The following is a 21388-nucleotide window of genomic DNA, read 5'->3' as shown; positions in this document are numbered from 1 at the left end:
ACCATCTTTATACTTATTACTAATAATATTATTGTTATAATTATATTTATGTTAATTATTTGTTATAATAAAAATATTATTATAGTTGTTGTAATAATAAATTTACCTGCTATCCGGCTCACTAATTCACTAGTCTATTGATTGAAACTTCGGTGATGATGAAGCTGATGACGATGTCACATTCCCCAACTACCAACAATTATCATTTTATTATTATTATTATCATAGTTATTATTATTATTATTCGTTTAAATATATCAGTATATATATATATATCTTGTATGTAACAATAAACCATTTTAATCATTCCATACGTAATTACGTTATATATATATATATATATATATATTTATATAATAATATAATATATAAATAATATATATATATATTACTTTATTATATATATATATATATGAATATATATATATAAATCCATAAATGTGTATCTGGAAATTTGTCTATGTAAAAATATTTACTAATGCAAAGGCTAACATAAAATGGATTGGATGGTATTATTATTATTATTTGTAATATTCGCTATATTATTATTGTTATTATTATTTTGTTTGTTTGTTTGTTTGTTGTTGTTTACAAACAGTAGTTCTTTTCAATCAGTTTGTGATGCAATCGGATGGGGGAATTAATAATAAAATTATTTAAATTAAATTATCATTTGTAATAAAATAATAATAATAATAAATTATTATTATTATAATTTCAACTAATCATAATTATAATAAAAATTCTCAAAATTGTTATTATTACATTTTATTTTATTGACTTTTTGTAATGTAAAAATTAATGTATCTTAAATTTAATAGTGTGAAATGAGCCAATGAATTAATGAATGGGTGAATGAATGAATAAATGAATGAAATAAACTGTACGAACTGACGAAAATTGATAGCACGAACTGTTAAATGGATGTGTGTGAGTGAATGAACGAGTGAGTGAATTAACAATTGAGTGAATGTACGAAAGGAAGAAAGAACGAATGAACTCACAAACGGATGTTTGAACAAATGAACGAACGAATGAAAGAACGAAATGGATGAATTAAAATCACGAAAATTAGTTTCCAACAAACAGGCCATTATAGCTTGGCCTATGGGGAGCTGATGCTCGCCGAACTAATTGCTGTCAAATTACTCAAACACATCAACAATAACAATAACGTAATAACAGCAATAGCAATAAGAAAAATAACAATAAGAATATTAATATTATCGATAAGGCAATATGTATACAAATTAAAGAGTTGAATAAATATATATATTGTAAACAAGCTTATATATATATTTATATATTGTAATATATATATATATATATATATATATTGTAATATATATATATATATATATATACATGTGTGTATGTATGTATAAACTCCTACACATTCATACAAAGACTTGCACATAAAACATACTAATACAGCAAAATGTAAAGTCATAAGTATAAGGCGCTATATAAATAAATATATATTTATTTATATTATGTATATAAAGCATGCAATTATGTACAGAATGTAATGTATGTATATCTGAACTTGTATGTGTTTATGTATGTATGTATGTTTGTATTTATATATGTATGTACACATGTTATGTTGTACATATGAAGCTTTAAATTAATTTTGATTACAATTTTACGAAAGGTGTATAACAAAATATTTTTATAAATAAATAAAACAACAATAACAGCGACAACAACAATAATAATATTTATTAGTAATACTATTGTTGTTGTTGTTTGTGTTGTTGTTGTAGTTTTATAAGCCTCTGTTGTTCCACAACCCACTCGGCCACCAGGCTTGGACTGGTGTTTACGTACATTTGGATGAAAGGGTGTTGCTGAAGTGAATGAATGAATGAATTAATTAATTAATAAATGAATTAATTAATGTGTATGTGAAAAGTGTGAATGAATGAAGGAGTAAATCGATGAACGAATGAAAAAGTAGATAGATATATCAATGCATAGGTAAAGCGATATGAATGTATAGCTGATTTGATTGATTGATTGGTTAATTAATTAATGGACAAATGAATGATTGGATTGTTGATAGATTGAAAGAATCAATGAAAAAATGAATACAGAGTAATAAAAATGATTAAAAGTGAAATTTGATTGAACAAAAAAACTCAATTGAAACCATTAAACTTTCAGGTGCCGGCCTCATCAGGGGAACCTTTTGCATGCTGTAAAGTTTGATGTAAGACATTGTCATTAATTCTTTCATTCGTTCATTCATTCACACCAATATCATGTCAATCATTCAATCACCAGTTCGTTCATTCGTTCGTTCATTCATTCATTCATTCATTCAGATAACCATTTCGAAACGAAATCCACGAACTGCTCGGAAAATGAACTCTTATCCAACTGAGGTGGGTCGTCATCAACAATGGATCGCCATAAGTTTAAACTCTGTGTGCGTATGCATGCATGTATGTGTAAACGTATGTGTGTGCGTGAATGTATGTGTGCGTATATGTGTGTATGTATGTATGTTTGTATGTATGAACAGTCAAACATCAAGTAACGAACGAATGGATTTACACTTTGTGTGCATGTGTGTGTACGTTTTTTTTGTTTCTCACCTCGGAGCAAGTATATCTTGTCTGTTTTTGAAAGAAAATTCGTATTTTTATCAATAAGTCGTGGCAATATTATAAGCATAATAATTATAGTTATAATTATGGTTATAATTTTTAATAACATCGTCGTCATCGTCACAACTTACATTTTTATATGGAAAATGACCAGATGACAACTAGACGGTTTATAAGAACGTGGAGGAAGAAAAATTGATAATAATAATTATTATTATACATTATTATTATTATCGTTATCATCATCATCACAATCATCACCACAGTCAGCATCATTATCACAATCAGCATCATCACCACCACAATCAGCATCATCATCATGAAGACTGCCTGAACCTCGAATAAAGACACCCCAACGCTCCAGACTTCAGAATGTATACTATAATCGTGGCCTTGTATTCGTTCGGGCTGTCGTGATGATGATGATGGTAGTGATGATGATTATGCTGGTGGTAGTGATAATGATGATGATGGTGATGATATTAATCATGATATTGATAATGATGATGAAGAAGATGATGATGAAGAAAATGATGATGATGCTACCTACAGCCATGTATGCGTTTGTCCCTATGAAAGACTTGGCTATCGAGTCAATCAACTGCAAGGAAAGAACGTAATATTAATAATAACAATAATAATAGTAACAATGATAATAATAACAATAATAATAACGATAGCTGTGTTATTAAATGCTTACATATGGAAAAAAGTACTGAATGATAATATTTGAGAGATGGAAACCTGAACGCTGATGCCGAAGTCACAGAGTTTAACACTGCCGGCCGTGTTGACGAGAATATTCGAAGGTTTGACATCTGTAATTTTATTCAAATTATCATTAATTATTATTAAATTATTGTTAATTATTATTGATATAATGATAATTATTATTATAATTGTGATAACTAATGATACTGATATCATTATTGTTATCATTTTGGTCGTAATGATACTTATGCTATCACTGGAGTTTACTTTCTCCTAACCTCTATGCAGTATCTTTAGGCTCCAAAGATACTGCAAACCAGTAACAACCGAAACGGAAATAGGTCCGAGAATAGATTCAGGAATGTGCATGTACATGTCTAACGAGCCACCTGTCGTGTGGTGTTATTAATTTCTTTGGCTGCTGGTCATTTAGAAAAAGGTTCGGTCATTCATTTATTCAATCAACATTTATTCAATCAATCTAACATTCATTCATTCATTCATTCAATCATTCATTCAATCAATCAATTTCATATATATATGTATATATATCACATTATCAATCAATCAATCAACCAGTCGCAAAACAAGCCAACCAACCGACCGACCAACCAACCGACCATCCATATATTCCGTGTACATGGATATTTTGTTATCGTTGAAATGGGCTCCGAAGAATGAGATGATGACGGGGGATTTGCACTAAATGGAAGAAAGAACTGCAATGTGAACTTTCACAACTCCAACATCGAATAAAATCCAAACAATTCAAGACAGTTAAGAGTTTTATGACGAAAGAATTAAATAAATCGATTGATTAGTTGATTGATTGATTGATTGATTGATCGATTAATTGATTGATTGATTGATTGATAAGTCATCATAATTTGTCATTCCAAGATAGCGTAGGGTAGAATTTGTTTCACAGAATGTTTCTGTCACAATAATAAATAGCACGAGCTGACGATACTACACTGCTTGACAGACTATAAATAAAGAGTTATAAAACTTTACAGACGACATTTCAAAAGTGTGAATTAAAACATTAAAACGTTTAAAAGCGTACACAAGATTACATTTTTAAACTGTTCACATAATTAACACCATTTAAATAATTATCATTATAATTAATAATAACAATGAATAAATCTAGTAGGAATAACCTGATGCAAGATATCAAGTTCTGATATTATTTGATGTTGAACCTCCCTTGAAATATCTAGTGGTATGACCTTAACTGCTGCTAGCTCTCCCGTTGTTTTATGCTTAGCCCTGTTAAGATAACCACAATAATAATAATTACAACACTTTTATTGCATTAAAGTTATAACATTATCTGGACTACTAGCGCTACTGTTTTGTAAAAAAGTAACAGTGACGTTTGTCATTCGTTAATGATAGTAATTACTGTTATTATCATCCTTATTGTTAATGTTATTATTATTATTATTGTTGTGGTCGTTACTACCACTAACTTGTAAACAGCGCCACAACTCCCAGAGCCAAGTATAGTGATGAAGTCGAAGTCACTATCGCGAACTTTACCACTTGCCAATATCTCTTCTATGTTTCCGGACTTTTTTCTTTATTACAATAATATCATTTGTATTTGTATGTATATATATATATATATATACGACATATATATTGTATGTATATATGTATACACGGCAGTCTGAACCAAAAAATATACATATATATGTATATATATAAATATATATATAGCCTTATTAATGATTAATTAGTTAGCTTAGATCAGTTATAGGATCTCTACATTCAAAGCAGCATGACCATTACACCATTGTGTCGGGTTTTTATAGTTTATTAGTTTATTATTACTATTATTATTATTAGTAGTAGTAGTAATATAATTATTATTGTCCTAGCTAACTTGCTGCCTTCAATTTCCATTGGCTCATCAATCTCATCATCTTTGAGGTCTACCTGCATCATCATTAGCATAATTTATTAATTGGTATGCGTTATAATTAACTAATTAAAATTCATGAAATTAGTTAGTTAAATTATTTATTTTACACTATTAGTCAGCTAACTAATTAATCATTCATAAGGCTGACTTTTAATTTGGCTAGTTTGGCTTTCTTGACGGCTTGTTTGCATACTGTGTGGGTGTGTGTGTGTATAATAGTCAATGTTTTAAGATTTTATTTATTCATTTTTCAATCCATTAGCCAATTCATTCATTCATTAAAAATTAATTTGTTTATAAAATCATTCGTTAATTCATTCCTTCATCCATTCATTCAATCATTCATTCATCTACCCATTCATCCATTTTTCTAATAACTTTTAGGGTATAAGGTGAGTGGGAATCTTCTGCCATCTCCATCATATCTGCTCATCAGCATGCAACAGTACTAGAATATAAAATTGTTAATAATAGCAGTAGTACAACAAATATAATTAATAATAATTATGTTTATAATTATGTTAACAATTGCAAATAATGATTGATAGTGATAATGATGATGTTAATAATAATAATAATAATAACTTACACCGGATAGCATTGCCAATAGTTCATCATCACCTCTGACTGTTATGAGATCATCGTCTTCATCGTGATCTGGAATTACAATGATGATGATGATGACGATGTTGATGGTGATGATAACAGTATCAAAATTGTTAGGAAGTACGCGCACGCACACGCGCGCACACACAGATACTATTGTGAAGATGGTGTTCATTCTAATGGGAATATATATATACAACATATAATAAATTGCCACAGTGCTTCAAATACAAACCTTATGATTATTATGTATATATAAGTTCAGCTATAAAGTAATCTAATTAATTAATTAAAGTGATTAAAAATGAATTGTTAATGTAATTACAGATAATTATAAAATTAACTATGTAAATAAATATGAATGAATGATTAATTAATTAAAGTCTGACTCACAGTCAAAAGCAGTTGCATTATTGTTTCCAAGTACAGTTCTTATTCTATTCTGTAAATAATTTATAAATAAAATTATTATCATAATGTATTTATTTATTTAACATTATTTATTATTATTATTTAACATTATTTATTATTTTTATTCGGTTTATTAACATTTAGTTAGGTGATAGTAAATAAAACATCTTCTATTTTAATTTTTTTTAATCTAAAGCGAGAATGTTGTACACTATTAAAAAATATACCATACAATATTTATTAATTTTATCATACTTAAAACACTAACCAAACAGCTTTCAAAGGTAAGTTCCTCAAAATCACTAATTTTCCATTCTGTGAACTGGGGACTTGAACTCGCTCCAGGAGTGGGCTCCTGCTTTTTCATGTTATGAGAGGAATGCATAATTTTAATTGTCAAAGGCAGAATATTCTCCATTTTCTTTATTCATTATTCATTTACGAAACGAAATTTTTTAATGTTTTTTAGCCTTTTACTTATTTATTTCTATTTCTGGTCTCTAGTCTAGTCTAGTGAAGCTGGCTGAACTGAACTTACGGAGACCCGAAAAAGTCGAAAATAGAAATGAATACTTCAATTTTTTATAAAAATATCAATTATATTTTATTTTTCTCATCAAACATTTTAATAATTTTTATTGAAAATGGTTTTTTGTGGAGAAAATAATTAAGAGACAGGCCGACTAATTTACGTGGAAGTTTAACTTTGAAAACTGTTTAAAAATTAATATTCGCATAGACAACTTTTCAAATAAATTGCTAAAAAAGGCAATTTTTAGGACTTTTTTGTCTACCGTAAAATGCATTGAATTTTTTTCTTAAAGAAAATGTTGTTAAAAATGATGAAAATTTTAGTTTTTTTATCAAAAAAAATATTTTTTGTATTAAAAATAGTTTAGATGTTTTATTTTATTTTTAATTTTGTTTTTTTCTCACTTAAAATTTTTAAAGTTTAATTAAGAATTTCATGGACATAAACTCAATGGTTTATTTATTATTTAAATTTACTTTTTTACTCTTTTTTTTGTTTCTATAACAACGCACATAATCCAAACTTTTGTTTAATGATAATAGTTCGTTTTTCGTTCGTACATTCATTCATTCGTTCATTTATTCATTCATGAATTTTACATTTTGTCATATTTGAATCCGGTCACTGCATTAATTTCACGACAATTATAAGTCCCCATCGCCATCAGATTGAATGATAACTTTTTTGGGGTCACCCATCCAAATTGCTGGCCGCGGTTAACTGCAAGTTAAGAGTTTTTGAAAAAAGGAATAACACGCTTATCATTGATTTATTTTAATGTTCTCATCACCATGAAAATTTTGTAAAATTTGAAAGCAAGTGTATGTGTGTGTATGTCTGTGTGTGTATGTCTGTGTGTGCGTGCGTGTGTGTGTGTGTGTGTGTGAGAGAGAGAGTGAGGTGTGCCTCTGTAAGTATGTTATGTTTGCTTTTTAATTGAGTAATATTGATAACGTTGTTGGTGTCATTTTAAAAGCTTTCATTATTATCATTGTCAAGAAAGTGTTGTATTTCCATAGTGCAAATTTCCTTAACAGATTTAAAATTTAAAGGATTGCCATCCAGCCTTGATAGAGCTGCAAGAAATTTAAATATGGACAATTCACTCATTTTACATCTTTAAAAATTTTTAATTTATTTTATTCTTATTTTAAAGAATCATATATTTAGAATATTGCATTCTTTATACGTAGAGCAAAATAATTTTAAATAATGATCGTAACGGAAAGGAGCTACATTTTATTTAAGATCATACTCGAGTAGTAATTTATATTTGATTGTTTGTGTGTTAGCGTTGAAGATTGAAAAATCTTGTTGATACCATTTATTAAAAACAACCATAAAACTAAAAACTTGCTTTTGTCTGAATCAGTAAATGTTTCGTCAACAAAACGTCAAGAAACTCTTTATTTTCTCCAATACAAAACACTTCTTGGCTGTTAACAAAGTAATGGTACAGCAACAATTACTACTACTACTTTTGCTGCTACTGCTGTCGCTTCAATTACTGCTACTCCTACAACTGTTAAAACCACTACTATTACTATACTACTACTGCTACTTCTACTACCACTACTACTACTACTACTGCTGCTACCTTTACTACTATAATAATACGCAGAGCGTGCTAAGCGGCACCTGTTTAGAAGAAATGTAAAAATGCGGCGTTTCATCATCGTAGTCGTCGTCACCATCATAGTCGTTGTCGCCATCATACTCGTCGTCACCATCTTCATCATCTTAATGGCTGGTCACCATAATTCCATTGACCAATTAATTAAATTAATAGAACATAAACACATATATACGTGGGCGTTTTAAAATAACTGAGATCACAATCATCCTCATCATCGTTGATGACGTCATAATTTATTATTATTTTTATTATTATTATCATTCTTTTTATTATTAATATTATAATTTTCATTATTATACATATGATATAAGTAAAATATAGCACGATGTATACTATAGTTATAGTAGCATGGAAAAGACAGCAACACATTTCATTGCTGGATTATTGATTTTACGTTATGATAACAGATGTGAGTATTAATAAATGAGCATACACATATCATGTACATACATACATACATACGTACGTACACACACACACAAACACGTACACACACACACACACACACATATATATATATATATATATATATATATATATATATATATATATAATTTTAATTTTTGTAAAATACTTTTGTACGTACCATTATTATCTTTTGTGTAATGAAATTTCTGTTACAAATTAACAAAGTAAGCCTGCTTATTTTTTCTCGTGGATATTAATTCTATTATTATTTTTATTATTTATCTTCATTTTACACAATATCATTATTATTATTATTATTATTATTATTATTATTATTATTATTGTTATATGTTTTATTTTGAATGTATGTCGTTCATTTGTTTGTTCGTTCAATTTTTGCAACAGGCATTTGAATTATGTTAAAATTTTTGTTTTTGTTTTGTTTTGTTGCGATGGTTGGTAGACTCACGTGACTTCCCTGTGACGTCATCGTCACTCATGTTGTCATCATTATTAAAAACTACAACAACATCCACATCAACAGCAACTGGACCATCGACAACAATAACAAAATGATGACCGGACTGATAAGAGGCCTGAAAAAAGGTCGATCTAATAACGAAACCTTCTATCCCCACAACAACAACAACAACATCAGGACTAGTCCAAACAACAGCAGCAACAACAACAATGTCAGACAATTGAAGCATCAGCAGCGACAACGAGCGACACGAGCGAACATTAACCACACATTAAACTACGGTAGGCGTTATAATTACGCCAGCGTTGTTGCTCCGGACAGTCTCTTCATCAACAGCAACAACAACTTCAACAAAACGGACAACAACATCAACAGCAAAATTAATTTCTCCCAACACCAACAACTTTCGCCATCTTCATCAAGAGCGCAGATATCCCCCATATTGAAACCGCCAACTGAAATTTTTTTGTCAGATCGTCAACAACTTCAACAACAACAACATCATCATCATCAACAACAACAACAAACACAACAATCAAATTCCACTGATAAAATAATTATCCCAACAAAATACCAGCACCAAATCATTGCTGCTATTGAAAAAACACCAAACACCAACAATGCAAACAATGACATCAACAACAAAAACAACAACAACGTAAATAACTCAAACATCGACAAAACATCATCAAACATTATCTCAACTTCAACAACTCCCCATTCCAGCACAACACCTCAGCAGCAAGCAACGCCACAAGCGCCACCACAAGCGCCACCACAAGCGCCACCACAAGCGCCACCATTACTACCACAGCTACAAAAACCACAAACAACCACGTCATCAGCCCCACAACCTAAAACAACAACAACAAAATTTCCAGAATCAACAACAACAGCAGCTGAATCTCAATTCATAACGAATTTCAACAGACGATGCACACTTCTCTTGAACCCTCAAGAACGATCTTACCTCTACACCGCTCTTACCAACTACAGACAAAATAACAATCTCGATCAATTAATTGATTGGATGAGCCAAATTCTCGACAGTCCAATCAAAATGGAGCTTGTCGATGACGTCAGATACTTTGTTGATAATCGCCATCTTGAGACTTTTGACCGTAAGTTACCGTTTTCTGGTGTCGGTGGGAGGTTTGTCAATCTACTGGCCAAAACGCCTGTTTATAATAGCAGCAGCAGCATCAATGGCGTCAACAACAACAACAACAACAGTGATGTCAACAACAACAACATCACAAACAACCTGATCATCAAAGACAACATCAAAAGTAATACTCACGTCACCGCCAGATTAGTTAACATGGCAAGAGGCAGCGTTGAAGAACCTTTAGGTTTCAAGTTATGGGGGGGTTCGGAGAATAATAAATCCGTCTATGTTTGTGACGTCATGAAAGGCTCCATTTCAGGTTTCAAAAAATCGTTATTTATGAATTATATAAATTATGAATTATATACGTGTGTGTGTGTATAGTTGTGTGTGTGGTGTGTGTGTGTGTGTTTGTGTGTGTATGTGTGTGTGTGTGTTTGTGTGTGTGTGTGTGTGTTGTGGATGTTGGTGTGCGTATGGTTGCCCCGTCACAGATGTTGATGATGTTTTTCACCATCGTCATTATCACAACTATCACCATCATCATGTAGACAGAGCGGGTTTAATGCCTGGGGACTGCCTGATTGATATAAACGACAAATCCGTGCAGCAGGCCACACTGTCGCAAGTCGTCAAACTCGTCAGCAGCTGCCTCAACTTACGTCTGCACGTCTTAAGAATGGTCGAATTGCCGTTGCAGCAAAGTCGCGCAAACTCGCGAATTCGCGAATTCTCTGACGAAAATTTTGGAGCCGAGTTGATGGAAAACTCGAATCAGCAGCAATCACGCTATCAAACAAGATCGAAGTCAGCAATGGATTTAAGAGATGTGCCGAAAATTGAAATGTACTACAATGGTTATCAGAAGAATTCGTTAAAACCAAGTCAAGGAATCGATTTTATTCGACGAAAACCGATAATGAATAGCAATACATCGATCATATCTGATCAAAGGAATAATAATTCTCGTTTAATAAATCAAAAACTGTTACAAAATCCATCAGCTTACCTATCGAAGCCGTCTGGGATTTCCCATTGGGTTAAAAATAATCTGGGATTTTTGAAGTCAGGATCTTATGACATCAACAATGAAACTTCGGGTAATTTGAAAAGATTATAAATAATAATTTATACCTAAATATCTAATTTATTTCGTTGAATGATTTTGTTTAGGGATGTCAAAAGGTACGAGAAATCCTTCGATAAGAAACTTATTTCGCTCTTCGACAATGGCGGATCTGAGAGAGGAGGAACCATCCCCGCTAAGAAGGACCAAAAGTAATTAATATCAATATAAACATCTTTCAAATTAATTCTAGCAAACTATAGAATATAATGTTGTTGTTGATCTTTCCAATATCACAGCCGTGATCAATCTAACTGATCGACCGACCATCCACGTGGAGGATATAAAATCCGGACATCAGTACCACCCTTCGACGGCTCATCCCTACTTTGCTGCAGCAACACATCCCTATTTAGCCTCAAATGATGGGCGAAGTCAGTCGATGCAAAACTTGTCGGTAACCGGGCAGCGGTTTGTACCTTCTCCACTTTTCACGAGAAGGGATGCTACGATACCGACCATTCGAACATACGTTAGTTTCAATTCTATGGAGAAAAATCGTCAGCTATCACAACAACATCATCAGCAGCAACAACATCAGCAGCAGCAACAACATCAGCAGCAGCAACAACATCAGCAGCAGCAGCAACAACAACAGAATGAACAAGTGAATGACGTTGAAAAAGTTAATTTTCGATTGAGCAACATTGAAGAATGCATTCCACAAATGCCATCTCCAACTTTGTTGTATCATAAAAACAAGTCTCAGAAACAACAGCAACCGCCACAACATCAACCGCCACAACTTCAACCGCCACAACAACCTCAACCGCCACAACCACGAACTCAAAAACTCGAATCTTCACCGACCACACATTCGTTACCTCAGCAGACGTTATCACAACTACCCCAACAAATATACATCCAGATACCGTTAGATCATTTGTATTTGAATCAACATTCGATCGTACCCCATCATCAACAACATTTACAGCAGCAACAGCAGCAACAAAATCTTCAACAAAATCTTCAACAAGTTTCAGTGCCCGACTCCTTCAAAAAACAGTACCCAACGAACAACGTCGAAAGCAACAATGCTGCTGCCAACAGTAGTCCTCCGCAGTATTCCACCGCACAAATCCAACTACAAAATCCTCATCTTCAACCTCCCCCACCACACCAACTACTCAAACTCCACAAAGATACATCAACAAACACCTCACCCATCTTCTCGTCGAAAGCAACCCGCCACCAAAACGCACTCAACAACACTGACAATCAAATCAAACAACGACCGTACTATTACTACAAGAAAAACTACAACAAATCTCTGCCTAATTTAACTTTAGATGATGATTTCACGGCTTTTAATAGAACTTTACCTAACGATTTTACATACTCGACTGATGATATGCAAAACTATTTCTATTACGGCAATTCGCAACAGACCCAAGAAATTAATCGGACGAGTTATCTTCACCCTGATGACAAGTTTAGCACAGACTATCTGAATTATTTAGAGGAACGACAAATGAAAAAACCAAGAAATAAATTAACGAATAATCCGACTAAATCGCCTGCGAATGATATTCGTAACCGTCAAATTGTCAGTACCGACTTAGACTCGGATTCATCCATAATTCCGGATTCTCTATACCCATCTCTTTCCTCAAAAGAAGTTTTATTTGCCAGAAGAGAAAATTCGATCCGTCGGCCACCGATTCCGTCGTTATTTCGACAGAACTCGGTAAAAAAAGCACCGATGAAACCGCCGAGAACATTCCGCAACAACACAACTACAGCTGCGATTCCTTTGCTGTCTCCGCCAATCATATTCAAAGAAAATCCGCTAATGAAAAATGATTATGGGACTACTAAACAGGAAAATCGTGAATTCGTGCAAAACGAAAGTATAGCTGGGAATTTCCAGCTGAATTATCAAAGCATCAAATCAAGTGATTCAATTCCTTCTTCCTTTGCATCCGTTGATAAAAACTACAAAAAAAGAGTTGGAAGGTTATGGAAAAATTCTGAGAAATATTCGAACGATGATGTCACGGCAGTCGACGATGACGAATACGATCCGAATACTTACAAACCGTCAAACAAAAATAACAACAATATAACCTCGTACGATATCAATCCCTACGAAGATTTGAAAAGAGTTGATAGAGATACGAACGAAGATATGGAAGAGGATGACGACGATGAGTTACGGATAAATGATGATGGAGTTAATTTATTACTTTATAACAGAATACCATCTCCATTCGAAACAACTGGAAAGTCATTGACAAATGATGAAAATAAAAACTCATCACAATTACCAAAGTTTAATTTTTCGATGTACAATTTGTCTTCTCAAAAACAACAGCCTCCCAAAAACACTACACAACAACCTCCACAACAGCAAAAGAAACAGCACCAGCAACAACCAACTATATCCAACAACAAAATTACACCCAACAACAAAACTACAACGACAAACAACACTAAAAAAAGCACGTCACATTCATTGCAGACCGAATTTGGAACAACAACTTCCAGAAAAAGTTCCTCCGACATCTCCTCCATTGAAAGTGGAGTCACGGCAATCTCTGGACACTACGATTTTGTTAGCAGCACGTCATCAGATCAAATGCAGGATGTAGTCGTTGCTGGTCCTGCAGGTTTTGAAAGGTCAAGTCGTCGAAAACAAACAGAAGATAACAAACCGTCACAGAAGGTTGAAAATTTTAATGTCAACGTCAGCAAAAAGTACAACAGCATCAACAAAAACACCGAAGCTAACAACAGCATTAACAACAGCATTAACAACAGGAAAAACAGTATCAAAAACAGCATTAACATGAACATCAAAAACACGACAAGCGATGATTCGAGCAGAGACAGCTTACGAATGGTGAAAAAACTCTCTCGAGAAAAACTAATCTGGCCTCCACTTAACCAACAAAATAGTGAAGTAACAACCGAAAAACCGATGAATACCGACAACGGTGAAGCAGTAACCGGAAAATCGACGATTAACGATAATAACGACGATGGAATCGTACTGTCATCATTCAAACGCACCTCGGACGAGTTAGACACGAAATATGCATTACCTAAAGATCATAATGAGACAGGTGTGAAGAAGGTAATTGATGATAATAATACAGGTGTTCCTAAAAGTAATACAGGTGAAGCGATGATTAATTACACAAATGAATCTCTCTCGTCGAATGCGTGGGGCAGCAAAAGCGATAGTTGGAATTGGTCGAATTCGCAGAAATATCGCCCGTGCAACTCGTCTGAATCGCTGCTAAAAATATCTAACGATGCAAATTACAAGAGTGAAATAGTTAATATACCGACGGATATTATCGATTCAACTACCGATTCGGGTGTTTCGTCGATGGCAACAAATGAGTCAATGAAATCAAAAAATTCACAATTAATTCCGCAAGTCGTAGAAAGAAAGAAGACGGCGACGAGATGGGAAGGGGCGGATGGAATCGATCGAAGCAAGGACGGAACTCCAAGTAACTTACCGACTCACAAACCGGTTGCACTTCAAAGAACATTCAGTGAAAGACAAAAAAGTTTAGAAGAGCAAAATAGATATAAAACTATCAACGCTAATGAAGATGTCGAAAGAAATGAATCAACTGCCGCTAAAACGCTCAAAGTAACGTTGGATAAAAACTTCAAAGCATCAGGTACGAACTGATTCAATGAAAAAACATCACGATCCATTTAAATAAAAACATGCTTAATCAATAATAACTACCAATAAATAAAAATTTATAATAATGATATAATTATAATATAATATAAATAATAATTCCAGGGCTGAGCATATCAGGCGGTGCAGAATGCAAGGCACATCCGCACATCATCGTTGACAAAATTTCAGCCAATAGTGCGGCAGCGAGCGAAGGTCAGCTGAAGGTGGGTCAGTTATTATGATTCAGTAGCATAGCAAACACTACCATAAGTAATTAACCATCTATAATTTTCAGGCCGGAATGAAATTGCTGTCGATAGATGGCAGATCTTTGAAGGGAGTCAGTCACAAAATGGCGGTCAGCATCATCAAATCATCATTCGTCAATAAGAAAGATAGATGGATGCAAATTGCAGCCAGTGAATGAATGCACGAAGGAAGGAGTGAACGAATGGATGAATAAGTGAATTAGTGAATGATGGTATGACAAATCAAATGATTGACTGAATAAACAATAGCACATAAAACGACAGAAAAAGATTAGGATTACAAAGTCTTTTTATTCAAATTGTTTTGTTTAATTGCACCTATGAAACTTAAAATTTCAAATTTTAAAATTAAAAGAAAAACATCTCAGTCCTTCAAATCAATTAAAACAAAAATTTGACCCAATAACTCGACCTAATTAGTGACAAAAACGGGTCACTGGCATCATAAGGTAATTAATAATAAAGTGGATTACAGGACACCCAATGAGGTTTGGGCTTATTCTTGGCTGATTGGTGGGTGTTGAATAATGATTTGAAGGTCTCACTGGCCGTTGGATCGTTCTGAATGCTACCTGATGATGATGGCTTTGATGATGATGATAGTTTTGATGATGATGACGGTTTTGATGATGATGACGTTGTTGTTATTGATGATGATGATGGCTTTGATGATGATGATTTGGCATTTTTATAGTTGCTCTTTGTGTCGCCATTCGATTTTGTAGTTGCTGACGATGTTGATGATTTCAACTTTGTATTATTATCTTCAACGTTAGCATTTCCATTATTGTCAAGAGGTGAAGTGGCTGTATCCAATTTTGATAGCTTGCAACTCGGTTCATCTTCATTATTACCAACAGTAGCTGTTGATGAAGCAGCTGAAGTTGAAGCAGTTGCAGCAGCTGTAGACGAAACTGCTTGTTTCTTTCTTTTATTCTTCATCCTTCTTTCATTCATTCTTTTCTCCAGTTCCTCCGTCTCTTCAATTGACCCATTCAGAGTAATGACGTCATCAACTGTGTAAGCTGCATTGCACTGTCGAGTAAAAAATAACAAATAAATAATATTAAAAATAATTATATCTTATTCATAAAATTAATAATATAAATAATAATAATTACCTGGAGGCATATGCCGTCTCTGATTTCTTTCAGGGCTCTCTCAGAGAAGACACATCCACACGACCACAAGTACTGAAACCTGGCGATGATGAAGATAGAATTATAGCAAATATTTTATTATTTAAAAATATTACTTTATACTTGCTATCTAATAACTAATAAAATAAATTGGTTATTTTAAAAAAATTTGAAAAAAAAATAATAACAATGACAGGATTCTATAGATTTTTTTAGGTATGTTTGGTCAACAATACTAAAATTTATAATTTGTATATAGGAATAAGAAAAATTACCACAACAAAAAAGAGTAACAACACTAACTTATAGTTTCCAGACATCTCGAGACCAGAGATAGGGCAAAAATATTCAGCAACCTTTGAACCCTGGCCGATTTTATCTACCTCATCTTTGTGAGCTGGATTTTTCATGAGTTTTAATTCTTTTAAATCCTTTTGAATTTTAGAAATTAATTTAAAATGAAATTAAAATTCAAATGAAAATAAAAGAAACATGTATATTAATTATCTAATTAATAATTAATCTATTTAAAAAATATCTAATTCTAATATAAACAATTTTATATTTGGCACCTTAAGATTCCTGATGTAACTAAAAGTGGAGCCTCTAGATGAAGATGGGCCAGATGACTTGTCAATCAAATATTTGATGATGGATTCCTTGTTGAAAAGTCTGTTAGAATTTGATTAATAAATTTAAATAGAAAACTACATTTATATATCAAATTTATCAGAATAATAAATCAGTAAAAAAAAAACAAAAAATAAAGTAGAATCATCTTGGGTACGCACGCACCTGCCTAATTCACAAGCAACAATTGGCTTCTGTAGTGGCTCTTGAGACATAGCACAGTGACGCCATTTTGTATTCAAGCTGTCTTTTTTCTCGATCTAATGGTTTAAAATTAAAGTAAGAAAAAGATAATAAAGCAAAAAATTGAAAAAAATCTATGATTAAAATTAAAAATAAATTAACTTTGTTTCAGTCTTTGAAATTTAAAATTAAATAAAATTAGAACTAACTTTTTCTTCCTTCTTTTTCTTCTGCACTAATTCGCCCCGTTTGGGAATCGTTCCGCCATCACAACCCATTCTTCAGATCAAATAACTAAAATTATTCGGTAATCTCGGAGACGGCAAAGTGGTTTTTCCAGCAATATTTATTTATAGTCAACAGTTTAAAGAGACTCATAAGTTCCTCCTACGGTACAACTAAAGGTTAAACTAAATAATAAAAGCTTATAATAAAAGTTAAAAATAAAAATTTTAAACCAATTTTTACTAGAAAAACCACAAAACCTCTATAAAGTTATAAAAATATGATACATTACAAAATGTGTAACAAAATTTTAAACGTATCTGTTAAAAAGATAGTTTCACTTTTAAAACAAATTATTAATTTTTAGAAACTTGCTTCCAGAGGTAACTTGCCGTTGAAAAAAATTTTCAATGTTAAAACGCTGGTAGGACGCTTCCAGTTATATAATTCCATGATTCTTTCTTCATAATCGGCGGATACATCTATTTAGTTTTAGAAATTGAACTATAACATTATGTTGTATGAATTATTCTTTTCTTCGTTAAACGTTTTTCATTCATGTTTTTCAATTTTAAGGTCATTAACATTTAAAAATTAAAATTCTTCAAAAAACCGCTTATTTTTTAAAATTTTTACTTCATAACCGGCGGGTAGATCTATTTAGTTTTAAAAATTGAACTATAACATTTCTCAACGGATGCAAAGCAAGGGGAGGCTTATTTACCAGCATACAACACCTTCTTATGGGTTGAAGCAGAGATATGCAAAGAACCTCAATTTTTTCAACTTTTAATTATTTTCAGTAATGTCTCCCCTTGCTCCAAACCACATAACTAGAATAATAGGACTAATCGATCAATTCGATCTATCGGTCGGGCTACTTGTCATGCTTGGATTGTTGGCTTACGAAATTGCATGGATTTTAACGAGCAAGCTAAATGAAATATTTACTTGATTTAATATGCTTAAAACGTTGTAGTAATTCTATTTAATTTTAATAATGATCAATAGAATTATGTATTATTAAATTATTTTTGTTAATTTGAATATAAAAATTGCTTTTGTCAGGTGAAAAACAGTGGCTTACTGAAGCCGTAGGTTGGCTTAATCGGATTTTTTCTCATTACAATACTATAAGATAAATCAATCAAACAATCAGTCAGTCGGTCGGTCAGCCAGCCAGCCAGCCAGTCATATATGTATATATATATATATATATATATATATATATATATAAAGTAAGAAAGAGAGAGAGAGAGAGAATGAGACAAGGGGTATGCGTAAAAAATAACGTTTCAATAAATAGATAAAAATATACAATACACATACAAACAAACTCACACACACACACACACACACACACACACATATATATATATATATATATATATATATATATATATATATATATATATAACGCTTGTATTAAAAGAAGAATGCAAGCTTTTGAAATGCATAATGAGAACAACTATTTTTATTTCGTTGTTGTTGTAATTATTATTATATTGTTGTTATTATTATATCGTCATCATAGTTAACAAGATTAACAGAATAACATACTTAAAATACATTGACAGAAATGACATGAATGTTTATTGTACTGCGTATATATGATGGCAGTATGTATGTATGCGTGTATGTATGTATGTGTGTCTGTGTCTCTTTATGTGTACATGTTTGTATTCGAGATTTTAGTAAGAAAAGAAAAACACAACAGTTTTATTTGACATCATCAAAAGATGAAAAGTGACGAAATTAAAATTTGTTAAATGTCAATTTTTTAAAAAGTTCAGATTTTAAACGAACAAATATAACAAAATATCGATCGATAAAAAATAATTATCACGAATCATGAATATTTAGTAAGGACAGTTCACAGCATATCATAATGACTAAATCAACATACCAAACAGAAATTATTCATGCATGCATATATACAAAGTAAATCAGGAAATATCCAAAAATTATATAACCAAAATAAGAAACTAGAAACCAGTCAACATTTTACAAATAAATAAATAGACATTATTAAAAAGATTGTTCAAAAATGGTAAAGTTTAAGGCGACGACAAAAAAAATTGTAGTTTGTTTTGTTGGTGTTGTGTGGTGCTAAGAAGCGATAACAAACACACCACAAAAAAAAATATTAAAAAGTCGCAAGAATAGTAGTCAGTCACCTACCTACAATTAAATTACTCTCAGGGCCCTAGCTTACCTGTAATGATAACTCAACTCATTTATTTTGCATTTTTAACGTTTTAATTTTACTTGAAGCTTTTAATTTATGTTAATGTTAATATTTTACTTGAAACTTTTTAACTAATTTTAAGCCCTAGCCTACCTACAGTTGTTCAACTCATCTCAATCCCTAACTTACCTATGAATTAAATTAAGTCCGGTAAAGAAAATAGAAAGTTGAAGAGAAACATAACAACAACGACACCGAATGAATGGATGTTGTGTATGTGTGTGTTGTATTTATATGTGTGCGTGTATGTAATCGCGCGCGTACCCTCCAGAAACTTCTTCACCCACTACGGACGAACCTCCATTGCAACGACCATCATCTGACACGCACCGAGGAAATGAATTTTAGCGGATACTGAAAAACAAAATTGAAAGAAAAAGTTAATTTTTTAAAATAAAAAACAGGCCATTGAAAAAAAGTAAGAAGCAACTTATCTTACCATGAGATTACCATCATGAAACGTGCTGACTCCCACCACAACCCACCTCTGATCATTCTGTAGACAAATTTTTTTATTGGCTTAGTAGTAAATGAATGTTAAAACGAAAGAACAAACGAATAAATGATTGAGCAAATGATTGAGTGATTGAATGAATTAATTAACCAATCTATGATTCAATGAATGAATAGAATAAGTCAATTAATGGATGAATGAAAGATTGTGTGACAAAATGAATGAATGAAAAAAATAAAAACAACGAAACTAAACCATACTTCAAAAATCGTCGTTGTTGTTTTCTTCGAGTTGTTATCGGAACGATCATCATGAGACCACCATCTGAAACGTGCTGACGCCCACCACTGCCCACCTCTCATCAGTCTGTAGACAAGTTATTTTTATTAGCTTAGTAGTATATGAATGTTAGAATCTTAGAAGCAAAAAATTATAAAATGGAAATAATGGCAAATAAATAATATTTGAAAATAATAAAGAGAGTAAAATGTAAAAAAAACTTACCGTCGTCCATTCGACAAAGGCAAAATGATGAGTGCCTTCCGTTTCCTGCGTTGTCCTCCAGGTGCCAAACTGGTGCCAGTCCTCCTCGAGATTGTTGTTGAAACACAGCCCGTGGAATGGAGAAAGAGAAAATTCTCATCAGAAAGCTTAGCGGTGCCTGCATCTTAAATTGCTTAATAAAAATAATCCTATCTACCTATTCAATTACCTTAACTAATCTATAATAAATTGTTAATGGTACGATAGTCGAAAGTTCCCCTTCATTCTCCCTCCTTGCACAGAGGTTCACCGACAGCCAGGGCACCGGATAGTAAACCATTGCCGTGCGGATAGTAGACTACTGCCTTGCGGATAGTAAACCATTTGCCGTCCGGAAGCCGTGCGGGTAGTAGACTATGGCCATGCCGCATAGTAAATCATTACCGTGCAGATAGTAAACCATTGCCGTCCGGATAGTAAACCATTGCCGGTTCACCACTGGCCGCCAAGGCTTACCTCTGACAAGAGACTTCGAAATTCAGAGTCTATG

At 32.3% G+C, this 21388-nt stretch overlaps 3 protein-coding genes across 3 annotated transcripts; 1 reads left to right on the top strand and 2 right to left on the bottom strand.

Moving 5' to 3' along the window:
- Positions 1-1733: 1733 nt before the first annotated feature.
- Positions 1734-6969, bottom strand: HELRODRAFT_107285 (hypothetical protein; the record flags this gene model as incomplete). The annotated part of the gene is made up of 17 exons (XM_009027047.1): positions 6539-6969; positions 6253-6301; positions 5843-5910; positions 5632-5701; positions 5402-5445; positions 5215-5267; positions 4799-4906; positions 4487-4595; positions 3944-4025; positions 3602-3712; positions 3357-3430; positions 3163-3213; positions 2949-3020; positions 2744-2773; positions 2333-2427; positions 2153-2198; positions 1734-1850 (listed from the first exon to the last, which is right to left on the bottom strand). The coding sequence occupies exons 1-17, from the start codon at positions 6686-6688 to the stop codon at positions 1734-1736; spliced, it is 1329 nt and encodes a 442-aa protein (XP_009025295.1). The 5' UTR covers positions 6689-6969.
- Positions 6970-15329: 8360 nt separating this feature from the next.
- HELRODRAFT_67826 (hypothetical protein) lies at positions 15330-15634 on the top strand (the record flags this gene model as incomplete). Its single annotated transcript, XM_009026894.1, has 2 exons — positions 15330-15431; positions 15503-15634. Coding segments are annotated over 2 exons (234 nt in total), but the record flags the coding sequence as incomplete, so codon positions are not given.
- Positions 15635-16397: 763 nt separating this feature from the next.
- On the bottom strand, positions 16398-17706 carry HELRODRAFT_135186 (hypothetical protein; the record flags this gene model as incomplete). The annotated part of the gene is made up of 6 exons (XM_009027046.1): positions 16398-16511; positions 16598-16676; positions 16919-17046; positions 17188-17287; positions 17411-17505; positions 17638-17706. Coding segments are annotated over 6 exons (585 nt in total), but the record flags the coding sequence as incomplete, so codon positions are not given.
- Between the last annotated feature and the right edge of the window lie 3682 nt (positions 17707-21388).

This window comes from Helobdella robusta (genome assembly GCF_000326865.2).
Source record: "Helobdella robusta unplaced genomic scaffold HELROscaffold_5, whole genome shotgun sequence".
Classification (NCBI taxonomy): Eukaryota; Metazoa; Annelida; class Clitellata; order Rhynchobdellida; family Glossiphoniidae; genus Helobdella; species Helobdella robusta.
This window is presented reverse-complemented; position numbering and strand designations above follow the sequence as displayed.